This window comes from Peromyscus californicus, unplaced genomic scaffold, assembly GCF_007827085.1.
Source record: "Peromyscus californicus insignis strain IS unplaced genomic scaffold, ASM782708v3 Scaffold_9__1_contigs__length_137607984, whole genome shotgun sequence".
Classification (NCBI taxonomy): domain Eukaryota; kingdom Metazoa; phylum Chordata; class Mammalia; order Rodentia; family Cricetidae; genus Peromyscus; species Peromyscus californicus.
This window is the reverse complement of record NW_026294617.1, coordinates 95,947,975-95,965,274: the sequence shown is the minus strand read 5'-3', so window position 1 is coordinate 95,965,274 and position 17,300 is coordinate 95,947,975. Positions and strand designations below refer to the sequence as shown.

The 17,300-nt window shown below is 35.6% G+C and overlaps 1 protein-coding gene across 1 annotated transcript in view; it reads right to left on the bottom strand.

Moving 5' to 3' along the window:
* Positions 1 to 17,300, bottom strand: part of Dpyd (dihydropyrimidine dehydrogenase) — an 849,077-nt gene that overhangs the window by 641,914 nt on the left and 189,863 nt on the right. Inside the window, exon 4 of the mRNA XM_052730491.1 lies at positions 16,346 to 16,433. Coding sequence (XP_052586451.1) covers positions 16,346 to 16,433 — 88 coding nt within the window. The remainder of the gene's footprint in view (positions 1 to 16,345; positions 16,434 to 17,300) is intronic.

The following is a 17,300-nucleotide window of genomic DNA, read 5'->3' as shown; positions in this document are numbered from 1 at the left end:
TCATTTATGGTGTGGAATATTACTTTAACTGTGTACAGCTGTGTTACTTTTGTTTATGCTGCATTTGTTTCGTTATGTAAAGATGTATTGCATTTGTTTCATCTTGCCTGCTTAAGGCAACCTGAATGTTGTAATAAAAAGGAAAACAGCTAATAGCTAGTCAGGAAAAGGACATGCAGGGCTGACAGGACAGAAAGAATAAATAGAGAAGTCTAGGCTTGAGAAGAGAAGAAAGATGAGAGAAGAAGGAAGAGAGAACAAGGGAGATGTCCCTGGCAAGAAGCCAGGCAGCCACCAGCCAGTAGACAGGAGAAGCAGGGAAAGTAATATATACAGAAGGAAAGAAAAGTGAAAAGCCCCAAGGCGGAAGGTAAATAAAGAGAAGCAGGTTAATTTATGTTAAAAGAGGTAGCCAGAAAGAGCACAGTGTCATGATTTGGGAGCTGGTTGGTAGCCCAAAAGAAAAAATCCTGGCACAATCATCAGTGTTAGGACTTGATAAATAAAGAAGAAAATATGATTATTAGGATTATAGTTTATCTTTTTAAAACTTGGCATGTATACAATGCTTCTCATTAAGTGAATTTAATAGACTTGAGCCATTTTTCCCTTTTCCTTATGGAGTTTTTCTCCTCCAAACCTTCTGTAAATGTTAATTCTATAAATTAAATATTTTATTACCTATAAAAGGAAACCCATGTGTGGAAAAGAATAAGAAAGTAAAAAGAAAAGTTGTCAAGGGTAGGAATAAAGATCATCCCTTTAAAAGTCATATGAATTGGCACAAAATATTTTATAGAGTATCTAATAAAGTCACTTCTGTTCCTCACATTTCTTGCCTCTTGACTCCTTTTCTTAACTTAATGGGCTTTATAACTTATAATTCCTCCATGAACTAGTGGAACCAACTCAATAGACTTGTAGAAGAAACCAATTCAACAATTATTTGATGTGTGAGCAATTTCCTCTGACGCAGGCAAGTTTATGAAGAACCAGCATGGATGCTATGCCTTCTCTTTACTTGAACAGAATAATACTTTTATTCATACCCAAATTCATCTTTGTGCATGTGCATGTGTGTGAGTAAGTGTGAGTTCATGTGTCCTAGAATACACTTGTGTGCATGTGTGTAAAAGACAGAGGTCAGCCTCGAGTATTCATGCTCAGGTGTTAGCTACTGTGATTTTTAAGCCAAAGTCTCACAAAGACCAGGAGCTTGGGAATATGACTGTCTCCAACTCCCCAGAACAGAGAATGCAAGCCTGTGTGCTACCTGTGATACATAATTCGAGGATCAAATCCAGGACCCCATGCTTCTTATTCAGTAAGAATTTTATGAGCTGAGCTACATTGCCAGCCCAGACTGACCTTTTCCCACTTTATAATCAATGTATAGAGAATGTTTCTTTGGAAAATATCTATATTATTTTCTAATCACAGCATTATATTCTATGACAACCTTTAGATAATTACATTTGTAAATATTTACTTATGATGCTCCTTTATTTTTCTGATATGGGTCCTCTTTTGTCTTATTTTGTCAAAGTTCTGAATAATATATTTTCCCCTTAAATATAACTTACCAAATATAACACTAAGAACAAGTATGGACTGCTATTTATTTTTAATGTAGACTATATCCTTTACTATAAAAATAAAAAATAATCAAATACTTCAGAATTTTTAATTGCCAACTAACATAAATAATGACAGTATATGTGATAAAAATGAAATCTACTTTATACAGAACAATAATTAAAAATACACTCTATAAGACATTTAGAAAGATATAGATAGATAGATAGATAGATAGATAGATAGATAGATAGATAGATAGATATCCATGGGTGAAAATCATGAAAAGGCAAACAGCATGATTTTTTTTATGCATACATTGATTTGTAAACCATTTTATCATAGTTTATTATATAAATTACCTCAAAGAGATAGAGTGACTTTCTACATCAAAATACCAGTACCAATATAAATATAAAGTGAAAATGTAAGAGTTAATGATCGTTATGGTTAAGAAGCAAAAATGATACAATTCTCCAAGTGTAATTTATAGATATTTTACAACTAGCAAACATTCTAAAAGTACCAATGATAAATATTGTACAGCCTACTAATGAATTACAATGCTCTCACATGAGAAATTAGTGTAAGGAGAAGATTGATATTAATAAATCTTCCTTTCATGATTTACATTTAAAAGTGAATTTTCCACTAATTATTATATGACAATTTTAATTATCTCTCTTGGTTCTTTTTTAGAGATTAGTTTTATTTTGCATGCGTGTATGTGTTCATGCATGTGTGCAAGCATGCATGTGTGCATGTGTGTGTGTGTGTGTGTGTGTGTGTGTGTGTGTGTGTGTGTGTGTGTGTGTGTGAATGCCTGCATGCCGGCTGCTTTTCTGTCAACTTGATACTAGCTAAAGTCATATGAGAGGAGGGAGCCTCAATTAAGAAAATGCCTCTATAATATTGGGCTGAAGGCCAGTGTGTAGGGCATTTTCATAACTAGTGATTGATAGGAGAAGGTGCAGCTCATTGTGGGTGGGGTCACTCCTGGGCTAGAGGTCCTAGGTTCTATAAGAAAGCACACTGTGCAAACCATGAGGAGCAAGCTGGTAAGAAGCACTCATCCATGGCCTCTATATCAGTTCCTGCCTCTAGACTCCTGCCTTGCTTGAATTCCTGTCCTGACTTCCTTCAATGATGAACAGTGTCATAGATATATAAGCCACATTTATGCTTCCTTCCCTAAGTTTCTTTTGGTCATGGTAATTCATAACAGCAATAGTAACCCTAACTAAGACAACCTGCAAGGATATATGGTACATTGTGATGGCCAGTGCCTGAAGGCATTGGATCTTTAGACTTATAGGCTATCTAACTAAGTCCAATACAGTAGCAACAGGTGTTCTTAACTACTGAGGTCTATCTGGTCCATTCTCTGTTTCTTAAGACTGGGTCTGCAGTTCATACTGGCTTTTAATTCATTAAAATCATCTTGGCTCAGTCTCTCTAGTGCTAGAATTAAGCCATGTGTTACAATGCTGGCTGTACAAATTTAATTTTTCACAAAACTATTTTTCATTTTAATGAATTAAATCATACATGTTAAAAGTAACCAGAATTATGCCTCAAATATAATTATTTTTGCTGTAAAAACATGCAAACATACACATATTAAAGTTATAATTGTCATCTAGCATGTTGAAGTAGAAGCTCTGGATATGTTACTACACCTCAAATAGTGGAAGATATCATCCAAAACAGAAAATGTATCCATGTTACTGATGATTCCATTTCACAATTAATTCAAAATACACCTGACACCAAACTGGGCAGATAAAAGAAAAACAAATTAGAACTTTTATTGTCACTGTTGTTTTTGTTTGTTTAAAATTCTTCAATAAAAATTATGCAAATTATTTTGTTATTCCTCAATAAAAAATGTTAAATATAAGAAAATGATCAACTAATCTCACCCCAAGTAATCTGATAGAGCCAATATTTACAACAACAATGGCAGTGCCTGCTCATGTACATCATGTGAAGTGCATACACATATGTGCATCACATATGTAGATGTGTTCATGTACTCAGTGGGTATCATGAGATATCAGTGTTCTAAGTACTATGTCTGATATGTTAATCATCGTGTATAACACATACCTGGTTATTTAAGGAATTACAACTAGACTGTAATTTCACACCACTATTTTCTTCTATGTTTAAAAAATGTCAGACTATTTTTGAGGGTTGGCTCTTTATTGCCAAGAATATGAGATATTTCTTAAGTGACAGTATGCTGTGATATGTACGACAGTATGTTATTATACAGTGGGTACAAATAGATTTCTCAAAAATGTTCTCCTTCCCAAGCACATTAATTTAAACCTACCACTGCTTTCAAAAATATAATTAGTATTGATTGTAATAATTTACTTTAAATTTTTCAATTTATCAAAGTAGTTTTAAAAAAACTAAACCCAAATATATTTAACATGAAGTTCATTGTATAATACATGTTATCCAACAGTTCAGATGCTAACAGTACTTATACAATCTGGTTGTGATAGCAGTACGTTGTTTAGTCACCCATTATATTTTAATATTAAATTACAACAAATAATTTATCCCTGCAGATTGTGTAGTATGCATCGAACAGAAGCACACTGCACTTGGATTCTGCAAAGTTATTTTATACTATCAAACAGCAAAGCAATTAGGAATGAATCTCTGGCAAGATTGAAAATATATTTTCAAAAAAAAAAAGTAATTAGTTTGGTTAGTTAAAATCAAATTCCTTTTAGTCTACCTTGTAGTTCATTATGTTTAACTTTTTCATATTAAAAACCCTAAGTCATATGCTTTGTGTTCCTTTATGTAGGATTCCTTTGGTCTTGGGACTACTAAAAGCAAAAAATTGGATATGAACTTATTTTATATTGACATTATTATTATTACTCGGTTTTGAAAATAATTCAAAATTAAAGAACATTTTAACAGACTATTTTTATTTTCCCTATTGACACACAGGTAACATCATCATGCTGCTGTTTTCATACAGATCTGGCTCAAGGGGCTGGAGGAAGGGCTCAGTGGCTATGAGCACACACTGCTTTTGTAGAAGACCCGAGTTTAATTTCCAGCAGCCACACTGGTCAGCTCACAGTTGCCTGTAACTTCAGCCTCAGGAGAATCCAATGCCCTCTCCTGACTTCTGTGGCTACTGCTTTCGTGTTCACACATCCACACACTGATATGCACATATCCACACAATTAAAAAAAATCTTGTTAAAAAACTGGCTTAAGCTGTACAATAAAATCACTATCTTATTTAAACTGAAGTATTTGTGGATCATATGTGGTTTATACCTTGCTACTTATATTTGATCCACACTTGTTTTTAAGTAACAGAATATCTGAAGATTTAAGCACTCAGCTAATGAAGAAATTCTGAAAAAAAGCACAAATTATACTAACCCCTGGCCAGAAGTAAAATTTTATCTTTTACAATGCTAAAACAATAAATCACAAAAGAGAACAGGGTAGATTTTAGATAAGCACCAATGAATCAGTCGACAGAACTCCTTTGATCTTCTCAACACAGCTCAATATGATAAATGATATGGAAAATTATATACTGGTCTTTTGTCTTTAAAACTAGTAAATTCATTATTCTAGAATATCAAACTCAATGTATGGGAGTTATACATTAATTATTAATCTTGGAAAACTCAGTTAATAGAATTATTAATGGATAAAACAGTGGCCGATGTGTGCATATATTTGTATTGATCATTTTAATCAGTATTTTATTATAATGTAAACATAATTATTTCGGAGAATTCTTTCTGGGTTTATAGAGACAGTTGTCTATGTAAAGAAAACCTAGAATATTTTAAAAATGAAAGCAGTATCAGGGTGTTGGTTACAATTATTCACTAAAATATATTGAAAGTGGCACTGTAATTAAAATAGCTGGTTCCTTTGTGGTAGAATGACAAATAAATGCATAGATACATAGACAAAAAGACAGGCAGACAAAATTTGAGAATTTAAACACATCTAAGTAAATATGGACTAAAGAATGTGCTATAGAAACATTTAAGTACAGTGAGGCAAAGGGACGTTTCAGTACAGTGAGGCAACATACAAGAAAAATACATGGAACTCTAAAACATTTGGGAAAAGGTTGGACACTGTACATTGAAATAAAAAAGTAGGTTAAAGCCATCATGTGTTATTTTGAAAACTCTCTCATAATTTTACATTGTGACTAATTTTAGTTTATAATATACTATAAAATACATATGTACATTGTGAGATGTAATTTAGATATTTTATATCAAATATTTTAAATCTAAATATATAATATTATAATATTTTATAATATTTGGTAACTTAGATATTTATAAGGAAAATCTTAAAACTTCACTTTGCCTGTAATGTGTACAGTTTATACTAACCAAACTGATTCTCTGCAAAGTAATATAATGCTTCATATTGCTAAACAACATGCCTATTTTCATTTAATAAGAAGACTTTCCTAATTAATAGCTATAATAATTCATTTTTAGAATAGCATAATGTCATTGAATAATATAAATATTGCCTAATAGATTTACCCAACAGCAAAGGTATCTCCAATTTTTGCTGTGTCAACACTATAATCTCAAGTGACATCAAATGTATGCCTATTTATGTGGTAGTTTTCATCTTTAAGGAGTATGTATAATAAACCACTACTGGTCATTCAATGTATGTGCATATTTATACTGAATTACTTACTATTCCAATAAAGCTTGCACTTTGTAATATGCAGTTGATCAACAGGAACATATTCACACAAACACAAATATACACACAAATTTAAATACACACACACACACACACACACACACACACACACACACACACACATATATATATTTGTGGTTTCACACATAGGAGAGTTGCGTGAAAGTTCTTGTTTCCTTCCTGCTGAAGAGCAAAGACTGTCATTTGACTCTGATTTTTAGCAACCAATGAGTAAACATTGGTGGCTCATCTTTTGACTTATATACTTTGAAAAATATGTAATTTCTACAATTTATTAGTTATTAACTATTTGTATCAGCATTTCATACTGTTGATAACATTTGTCCATTCCAACAACAGCTTCTCCTCTCTCACAAATTTCAGTAGCTTTTTAAGACATTAATACTTGGTCTTAAATAAACAGTGAAATGATTTTCATTTAATGTACATTTTAATGTGTATATTAAGATTTATTTTCAGTTAATATGCAGATTTTAATTTTTAAATTATCCTTAAATATACTTAATATATGTAAGTTTAGTCTGACTTTTCTAAAGATTTATTTATTTTTATTTATATGTGAGAGTATTTTATCTGCACATATGTCGCTACACTGTATGCATGCCTGGTGCCCATGGAAACCAGAAGAGGGCATCAGATCCCCTAGAACTGAAATAACAGGTCCTGCTAAGAGGTTCCTGGGAATCAATCCCAGGTCCTCTGCAGGAAGAGCTGGTGCTGTTAAACACTTGGCCATCCCTCCAGCCCTGTGTTATGTACTTCTAAAGATGACCAGTTTCAGAAAGTTAAATTTATTAAAGAACTACTTGTGGGTGAGCCATGTTTTCTACCGAACCAAAATTTTGAATTCAGTACCTATATTTTCTATGCATTCACTTCTCACTCTATAGACTTGTGCTTTTCTATACCAACACTGTAGAGCTTCAGTTTTTTTGTAGTGATGTCAATATCTGTTATAACAAATCATTTTTTTTCAGTCAACCTTCTGATACTTTCATACAAAATTTTAGATTCTTCAAATTAATGTTGACTTCTCGCCAATTCCTAAATATTGTTCTTGGTTTATTGAAACTATTTCAACTAGTTTTCTGCCATGATCTTTCTAGTCACAAAATTAAACTTATAGAGAATATATTTTATGTAATGCTATCTTTGATGAGTCCTTGAATAGATATGCCCCCAAACCAAAGATGACAAAGCCAACAGTGCACTGGTGTACCTGGAATTGCCTTCAGTACTCCTAACAACAAGGTGAATATAGGCTTCCATGGTCAGGAATTGTGAGGACATGGCATATTTGAGAGAAATTTCAAGGTTCATCCAAAATATAAAGCTAAAACAGAACCCTACTATAAAGCAAGGGCTATGCAAGCCTACATTATCACAAAGATAGAGATAATGTTCCTTCCCCCTTTCCCATCTGAAATTACAAATTTCTTCCTGCCTTTACCAAGTAACTATTCAAAGATGGAGAGAAATAGCCATTTAAAGAATTTATAATAATCCAGTGCTCAAGAATATTTTTGGCTTAATCACCAGGCCATGCTTGATTTGAAGGAAAAAAAAGGTATTTTGAAGTACTTCAAGAAAAATAATGTCAAAACTACTACCTGACCAAAGCAAATATAAACACTTTCTATAGAAACATGCATTTATAAGAGTTCTCATAGAAGTTCCTTCATGGGTTCAAAGAAAAAGCAGAATAAAAATTATATCATTAGGCATTCAAGGAAATGAGCAGACAGAACAGATGGTAAAAACAGACTCTTAGCAACTCTAGAGAGTGGAATTATAGAACAGGAAAGTAAATATTTTACCTATAGTTGGAACAGTATAGCTTGAGAAAGTAGATAAACATTGGCAGATTATAGATAAGTTTTAAAAACCTCTTAGAAACAATAGGTAATTTTTGGTCATGAGTCTACCCTTTAATGGCTGAACTATGTCTTAAGATCCAGCTACCCCACTCCTGGGCATATACCCAAAGGATGCTCCATAATACCACTAGGACACTTGTTCAACTATATTTATAGTAACTTTGTTTATAACACTCCAGAAACTGGAAACAACCTAGAAGGCCTTCCACTGAATAATGGATAAAGAAAATATGGTACATTTACACAATGGAGTATTACTCAGCTATTAAAAAAATAGCAATGAAAATTGCAGGCAAATGGATGGAACTAGGAAAAATCATCCTGAGTGAGATTATGGATACTCAGAAAGAAAAACATGGTATGTACTCACTTATAAGCAGATATTAACTGTAAAGTAAAGATAATAATCCTACAATCCACAGACCCCGAGAAGCTAAGTAATAAGAAGGGCTCAAGAGGAGACATATGAATCTCTGCTGGGGATGTCTTTCTGTATGCTATGATAAATAAAATGCTGATTGGCCAGTAGCCACGCAGGAAGTATAGTACAGGTGGGATAAGCAGAGAGGAGAATGCTGGGAAAAGGAAGGCTGAGTCAGGAGATGCTGCCAGCTGCTGCCATGAGAAGCAAGATGTAAAGACACTGATAAGCCACAATCCATGTGGCAAGGTATAGATTTATAGAAATGGGTTAATTTAAGATGTAAGATCTAGCTAGCAAGAAGCCTGAGCCATTAGGCCATGCAGTTTATAATTAATATAAACCTCTGTGTGTTTATTTGGGTCTGAGCGGCTACAGGCTTGGACAGGACTGGAGAAAATTTTAGCTACAAGTCTCCCTAGGGAAAAGAAATAGAATTGATATTGTGGAGGGGGGCACTTGGAGTGGGTGGGATGGGAACTGTATGGATCAGGTTGGGGGAGGACAAATGGACAGAGTACTTGGAGGGGCATCAAAAATTGGGGGCACCTCAGGGAGAAGCATGAAGCCTAGTGCAATGGAAACTCCCAGGAATATACAAGGGTGACCCAGGATAAGACTCCTAGTAATGGGGGATATGGAGCCTGAACCAGCCATCTCCTGTAACCAGGCAAGACTTCCAGTGGAGGGACTGGGGCACCAACCCAGCCACAAAACGTTCAACCTACAATTTGTCCTGACTAAAAGATGTGCAGTAAAAGTGGCACAGAAATTAAGGAAGTGGCCAAATAATGACTGGTCCAGCTTGAGACCTATGTCATGAGAGGGAACCCATTCCTTACATCACTTAGAGGGTCAAGACCCAAAGGCTAGATAGCCCAACCACCCAGACAGAACTAGACAGGACTGGTAATGGGGGGGGGGGGGAGATTAATGACACTCTGCTATAATTGTAGATAGGAGACTAGCATTATCATCATCAAAGAGACTTCATCCATCGAGGATGGAAAAAGATGCAGAGACCCACAGCCAAACATTAGGCAAAGCTGGGAATACTGCAGAAGAGGGGGAGTAAGGATTGTAGGAACCAGTGGAGTCACAGACATCAAAGAAAACCTACAGAATCAAATAAACTAGGTTCGTGGGGGGCTCACAGAGATTGAACTGACAATCAGAGAGCCTGTGTGGGTCTGACCTAGGCCTTCCGCATATATGCTATGGTTGTGTAGCTTGGTCTTCTTGTGGGACCTCTAACAGTGGAAGCAGGAGCTGTATGTGACTCTTTCAACTGCTTTTGGATCATTTTCCTCCTGCTGGGTTGACTCTTCCAGCTTTAACAGGAGGGGTGGCCTTGAGGTCTACTGCAACTATTAAGTACATGTGCCATGTTTGGTTGATATCCATTGGAGGCCTGCTCTTTTCTGAAGAAAAATGGAGGAATAGGGTGGAGGATCTAGGTGGGAAGGAGAGAGGGGAAACTGCTTTCAGGATGTAATATATAAGAAAAAAAAAGAAAAAAGTAGATGTAATTGTAGCTAAAACTCAATGGACTATTTTAAAAAGTTAAGTTGGTAAAGAATTTGACAGTAATACTCAAAAGAGAAATGAAGGCAATTACAATGTAATTCTCTCTCTTCCAAAAAAAATAGGAGGCGATAAATGTATGAAACATAAATTTCCATTAAAAAGTAAGAAATTTTAATATGTAATGATATCTTATAAGGTTAAAAAAGAGAGAAATGCTGAGAAATTGCCTCATATTGAAAGACATTAACCTACACATTAAAGAATCCCCATAAATTGAAGAGAATTTGCTTATAGATAAATCACAATAAAGTTATTTAATACCATTGATAAAGCACTTTTAAATATGGCCTTCCCCAAACCATCTTCAAAAGAACAATAATGTGACTTCAATTCACCTTCCAAACATAGTCACAGATCCTGGAAACACAACCTTTATGAAATAAAAGAAGAAATATTGTAAATACCAAATGCAATGGATAAATTTTTATATTAGTGAAAAAAAAGAGATGAAGAAGCAAAAACTATAAAAACACAGCCTTTTTAAATAAAATTTTAAAGAATGCCAAGAGACAACTTCCACATGAAGACTCCAAGATAAAAGTATAAATATAAATGGACAAAACGTGCACAAAGTTAATCCAATACTGACTGAAAGTAGCATTTATTATACTCACATCAACTGTTAAAAATAGAATTAACAAACAAAATACTTTTTTTGAGAGGGGGAAAAAGGTTGATCTGAATTAAAGTAATTTATTGTGTACAAAAACAGCCTCTTGGGTTAATACCTTGATGACAGACATCCCACAATCTGATGCCCACTATCTTGCAAGTCACTAGTGATTGCAAGTGGCACAGGAGTTTAGAGCTCCTGACATAAACCACATGGACACATTTAGAATTGTAGACAATGGCAGTGTACTTTGAGAGCCAACAAAGATCATAGTTTAGTTTGTTATATTAAGGGGAAAAAAAAAAAGCTCTCTTGAAGTGTCCTTCATTGGCAGGTTGGTTACATTGTGACAATGTCCAGGAAACAGACACAGGTGTCCATATCAACAGTCCTGTCACGTTAGGTATCCTGGATTAAAGGGAAGCCAAAGGTCTCTTCTGTCTCCCATAATCTAATCAATATTTATATGTATAATGCAGCTATCATTTGGCTTAAAAGGGCTTATTGGGAAATGTTATCATTTATACTATTTTCTACAGAGAAAATATTTTACTGTTTAAAATAACCCTGACTTTTAAATTATAACCTGTTTTTATGTTTAGACTATCTGAGTATTATTTCTCCTGCAGTTGTACATAAAATGTTTTTACATTAAAAATGGACAAATACTATAGAATTGTATTACATGAAATATATAGAACATACAAATTCATAGAGACAGAAAGATCAGACATGATCTCAAGATAGAGAAGAAAGAAATATAGAGCAATGATTTCCTAAGTACAGAATCTCTGTTTTGTGTGAAGGAAAAATGCCACAAATGGACAGTAGTATCAGGACATAATATCATGAATGTAATAAATCAATACAATTAATGTCATTAATGAATATCATATATATAAATATTGAATGAATACTGTGAATGTAATCAATGAATACCACAAATGTAATAAATATTATGAGTGTAACTAATGAATATGATGAGTATAATTAAAAAACAAATCTAAAAAAATAAATAAAAAAAATAAAGGGAAGCCAAAAATCTTGTTACTACATTTTGTTTTACATACTTAAAATATTTATATATTTAAAAATGACTGAGGGATAAGTTATAGGGCATACATAGTAGTTTAATATAAAAATGAGAGAAAGCCCAACCAGCTTCATCACTCACCCTGTAGATGATATTACTTTCTAGGCACTGAGGAGCAGCTGGCAATTTTGGATTAAAGAAGTAAGACAAGCACATTCTTAGTTTTGGTCAATTACTCCAGAAAAGATAATCAGCATATTGTTTCTGAGAGCATGAACCATTTTCCCGTTGAAAATGGAACTCAAACTCAGAAAACAATGCCATCTCACTACTCAACTCTATGGCTGTACGAAATACACATGCCAAACATATGCACATACACACCAAGAGAATTCGTTCAAAAATAGAAATATTACTTTTGATAGTAATTGCCAGTGCATTTTCCAGGTTAGAATTTGTGTGCCTCTGAGTTTTATGCCAGTTGCCTTTGTAACTCTTACGTGCCAATAGTTCTTTCTATTGGGAAAAGAACATTTTTTCATTTTCGTGTGTGTGTGTGTGTGTGTGTGTGTGTGTGTGTGTGTGTGTGTGTGTGCATATGCAATATGAACAAGGACATGCGCATGACGCAGCATGCTTGTCGAGGTCAAAGGACAATCTTGGGTATTAGTCTTGAAGTTCTATCTTGTTTGCTATAGAAGGTCTTTTGATCTGTCTCTGATTATAGCAAGCTAGCCACCCATGAGCTCCCAAAGATTCTTCTCCTGTCTCTCATCTCACTGTAGGAACCCTGAAGTGCAGATGGACCTTACTGTACCCAGTTGCTGTGTAATCTTGGATGTAAACTTGGGTCCTCCTGCTCGTATAAGTGCTTTACTCCATGAACCACCTCCCAGCCCCCAAAGAAGTGGTTTTTACTTTGCACTGAATCATTCAAGGAAGCTTTTTATGTCATGTGCATTATTTAATCTGTGTGTACATAATAGCTAGAGAAATGTACAAAATTTTATAAAGCAAAAGGGGGGAATTAATATTTTACCATTTAACACAATAGTTTGAAAGAGAACACATCACTACTGTTCAAAACACAGTATCGTGAAATGAATCCAAGAGCAAACAGCCTTTTTCCCCATTACATTTCTGGATTGGCCTCACATACTCTTAGATAAAGTAGTGTTTCTCAAAGGAAAACTGTCCAGAAATATGGCCCAGCGTTCACAGTTTGACGACTCTGAAACGCGTACTTCCAATTGAGAGAGACAATTGCAAACAGCGGCCTGCGCTGGGGAACCAGAGAAAAGCTGACGGCGGAGGCACAATAGAAGGAGTGTAGCTTTCGAAACCGGAGTTGTCGTCCAGTTTGTAAGAAAATAAAGAACGGAAGGATTGGTCTAAACTCCAGTGATCACAGAAGCCGAACACAATACAACACCCGTGACATCTTCTTCCCAAAGAGGCACAAGGCTCATTGAGTCGGGCAATTCAATTACCCTCTCACCCTGGGATGAACCCCCTTCCTGTGTTCAGGTCCACTGGCAGAGCAGTATGGGACAGCCTGCACTGTACACTGCCAGAACATGTTTAAAGCTCTGCAGGCCTTTATAGAATATAAATCTTTGACCCTTCATGATTAAGACAAATGATTCCTCAGGAACATATTACTTTAAAAAGTTTATTAACAGCCTGACAAAGGGCAAAATTTTTAGTAAAATATCTTCAAAATTTTTAATTAATATGTAAATATATTTGAATAAATACCAACATACAGAGAAGTTGAGAAAAAACAAAGAGGTTGTTTCTTTCTATATTTATTTTTTAATATTTATTTGTATCCTATGTCACGAGTATTTATTTGGCCTCTATGTATGTATCTATACCACATATGTACCTGGTGCCTGTGGAAGTCAGAAGAGTATGACAGATAACTGGAACTGGAATTATAGATGGCTCTGAGCCACAATATGGATCCTGGGAAATTAACTCTGGTCCTCTACAAGACCAGTGAGCACTCTCTCTTTTTTTTTTTTTTTTTTTTTACAATATAATTTAATTCTACATATCAGCCACAGATTCCCTTGTTCTCCCCCCTCCCGCCCCGCTCCCCTTCCCCCTAGCCCACCCCCAATTCCCATCTCCTCCAGGGCAAAGACTCCCCGGAGGATTGAGATCAACCTGGTAGACTCAGTCCAGGCAGGTCCAGTCCCCTCCTCCCAGGCTGAGTCAAGCGATCCTGCATAAGGCCCAGGTTTCAAACAGCCAACTCATGCACTGAGCACAGGACCCCTTAACCACTGTGCCATCATTCTAACCCAAAATGGAAGAAGTTTTAACAACAACAACAACAGAAAAATAGATCATTCTCATATTTCTCTGGTATGTTATAAACCCTTCATAGAATGCCATTATTCCTTTTTTTGTCATTATTCCTGTGAATGTGTGTAGATTTTGAATGAGTAGAATATGTAACCCTCAAGGTGGCTTAGCTACTGGTGTGAGACTGGTCAGAGACAATTTACTTAGCACAGTCTACCAGACTGATAGCCATCAACTGACCCCTTTATTTCTGATATGAGTACTGTTAATTAAGGAATATGTTTTAGCTAAAATATTTTAGGCTTCATACTTTATACGTTTGGGAGAGATAATTTTTAAATGAACATGATTTCAAGTCCATTTCATGTGGTATTATTTAATAAGTAAGACAAAGTTCTTATGATAATGAATATTTTGGATACTATGATATTTAAAACATGACCCCTTTCTAGAATTCTTCCAAAAATGCAAAGCAGATTTCCCAGTCCCTAAGGGATTAAGTGTAACACAAATTTCAAATGGTCTTAAAAATTAAAAAACCTGGGAGCCAGGTATTGAGGTAAATTCTGAAAGATCAGAGAAGCAGAACAAGCCACAGGTAACCTCACCACCCCATCTTCACAACCAATCCTGTTACTTCAAACTGGAAGCCTCTGAGTACTCATCTGAATGAATCTCAGCTAAACTGCTGCTAAAAGCATAAAAGCTTAAAAGCCTCTAGTTCCTGGTCCTCAGGCCTTATATACCTTTTTGCTTCCTGCCATCACTTCCTGGGATTAAAGGCATGTGTCTTTCCCAAGCAAAGACATGAGCTCTCAAATGCAGGGATTAAAGGTGTGTGTCACCATGCCTGACTGTTTCCAGTGTGGCCTTGAACTCACAGAGATCTGGATGGATCTCTGCCTCCGGAATGCTAGGATTAAAGGTGTGTGCTACCACTACCTAATGTCTATGCTTAATATAGTAGCTGTTCTGTTCTCTGACTCCCAGATAAGTTTATTAGGGTGCACAACATGTTTATTGGGGCACAATATCACCACAATTAAGACTTAAACATGGAGAATAGTATTGATGGACTTTTATAATCTAATCACAGTCGATTACTTTATTTCCACTTCCTTTCTTCATGGTATCTCAGGCATGTTTACTAAAGCAAAATAGCATTTCCCCAAAGAAGCAGTGGGCATGTTCACACTCCTTCTTTCACACATGTGGCATGTACAATCTTCCTGGGTCACGTGGAATGCAGTATCAACCAAAAGAAACTATAATGTTGTGTTTTTAAAATGTGTCTCTGTTTATCTTTCATTGTGCACTAATGATGATGAGGATGACTTGGTGACAGCAAGTACATCTTAATGTTCAAACTGTGGGTACTGAGTAGTTACTGTCAACAACACCAGTGGAATCACTACCATGAGACCAGCCACATCAAACAAAGAGGGACAGTAATTTCACATCAATAAAATACTTAAGTAATCACAACTACATTAAACATATCCATATGAAGTATTATTCACTTCTCACTCTGCAGCAACTTTGGAAGACTGACAGTACATTTCCTCATAGAAGAAAGCGATAAGATCAGCAGTTTTCCACTGGGTTAATAGCAAGTGCTCAAACTAAAAATTAAGTACTTCAAATCCTGCTAAATACGACCAATACGAAGACTGATGTCATGCCCTACAACCTAAGCAGTAACTGCTGATTATCCCAATACATTTTTATATTTTATTAATTCCTTGATAATTCCATACATGTGGAGATGGTGTTTTTATCATATTCGCTGTCTTTTCCTCCCAATTCCAAAACTCCTCTCAGATCTACCCCATCCTACTGCCAACCACATGTCTTCTTTTGTTTGTTTGTCTCTTTAATCCTTTGAGTCTAATTTGTATATCTATAGTTTCCTGGGTATATGGCCATCCACTAGAGCACAGAGCACAGCTGGTCTACTAGTGGTCACCCCTTAAAGAACACTGACTCTTCTTCCCACAGAAGCTAGCAACTGTCAATACCTCCCCAGCTAGGGATGGGGCTTGAGATCTACCCTCAGGATGAAATGCCTACTGCCTTTATCTTGTGCAAATCTTGCACAAGCAACCACATCTGCTGTGAGTTCATGAGTGCAGTGGTCCCATTATCTCCATGACCTCTGAACTCACCTTGTTGGCGATACTTGTGATGAATGACTTAATATCAAGATTTGTGGGACAACTCTTCTGGCAGGGGGCATCTGCACATTTCAAGCATCTAGGGAATAGAATAACTGTGTTAAGAAAATTACAAAGAAGATGACATCATCTCTCTATTTTTTAATCTTAAGCCAACTCAGAGTTAACATTTAACAAATACAAATAAAATTTAAAACTTCTAAGCATGCATTTTTTTGTTTGTTTGTTTGTTGTTTTTTTGAGACAGGGTTTCTATGTGTAGTTTTGGTGCCTGTCCTGGATCTCACTTTGTAGACCAGGCTGGCCTCGAACTCACAGAGATCCGCCTGGCTCTGCCTCCCGAGTGCTGGGATTAAATGTGTGTGCCACCATCACCTTGCAAGCATGCATTCTTTAAGTGATACAGTAAATACTTAGTCTCTGTCTTCTAAACTTTTTTACCTCCTGTTTTTTACAGCATCCTGTTTTTTTAGAGCTGCTCTTAGGTTTTAGGAGGTATCCACTGGAGATACATCATTCACTCCTTTATGGAATCTTTCACCTTTTGATATACCAATTCACTGTTTAATACATACACTATTTTATGACACAGCTTGTGTGTCTTAGAGACTACAATTATTACACAAATACAAAAGAGATCTGTATCTTAAGAGTTACAATGTCCTTATATTCTCTGCCCTATCCAAACTTCCTGCTGTTCTCTACTTCCTTCCCCCCACCTCCCTTCATCCATTTCTCTTGTGTCTTTCAGCTTATAGTCCACTCACAGCACAGGTGAGTTCTGTAGCAACTGTTTCAAAGATTATCCCAGTTTCACTCCCTTCAAGAACAAAGCATTTCCTTCCCATGGCTGCCTTCAGCTTAAGGGAAAGGAATAAGGTCATGGTATCCTTTGCTAGTGGCAGTCCTCATGAAATTACAGATCAGTGAGGGGCTTAGAGATACA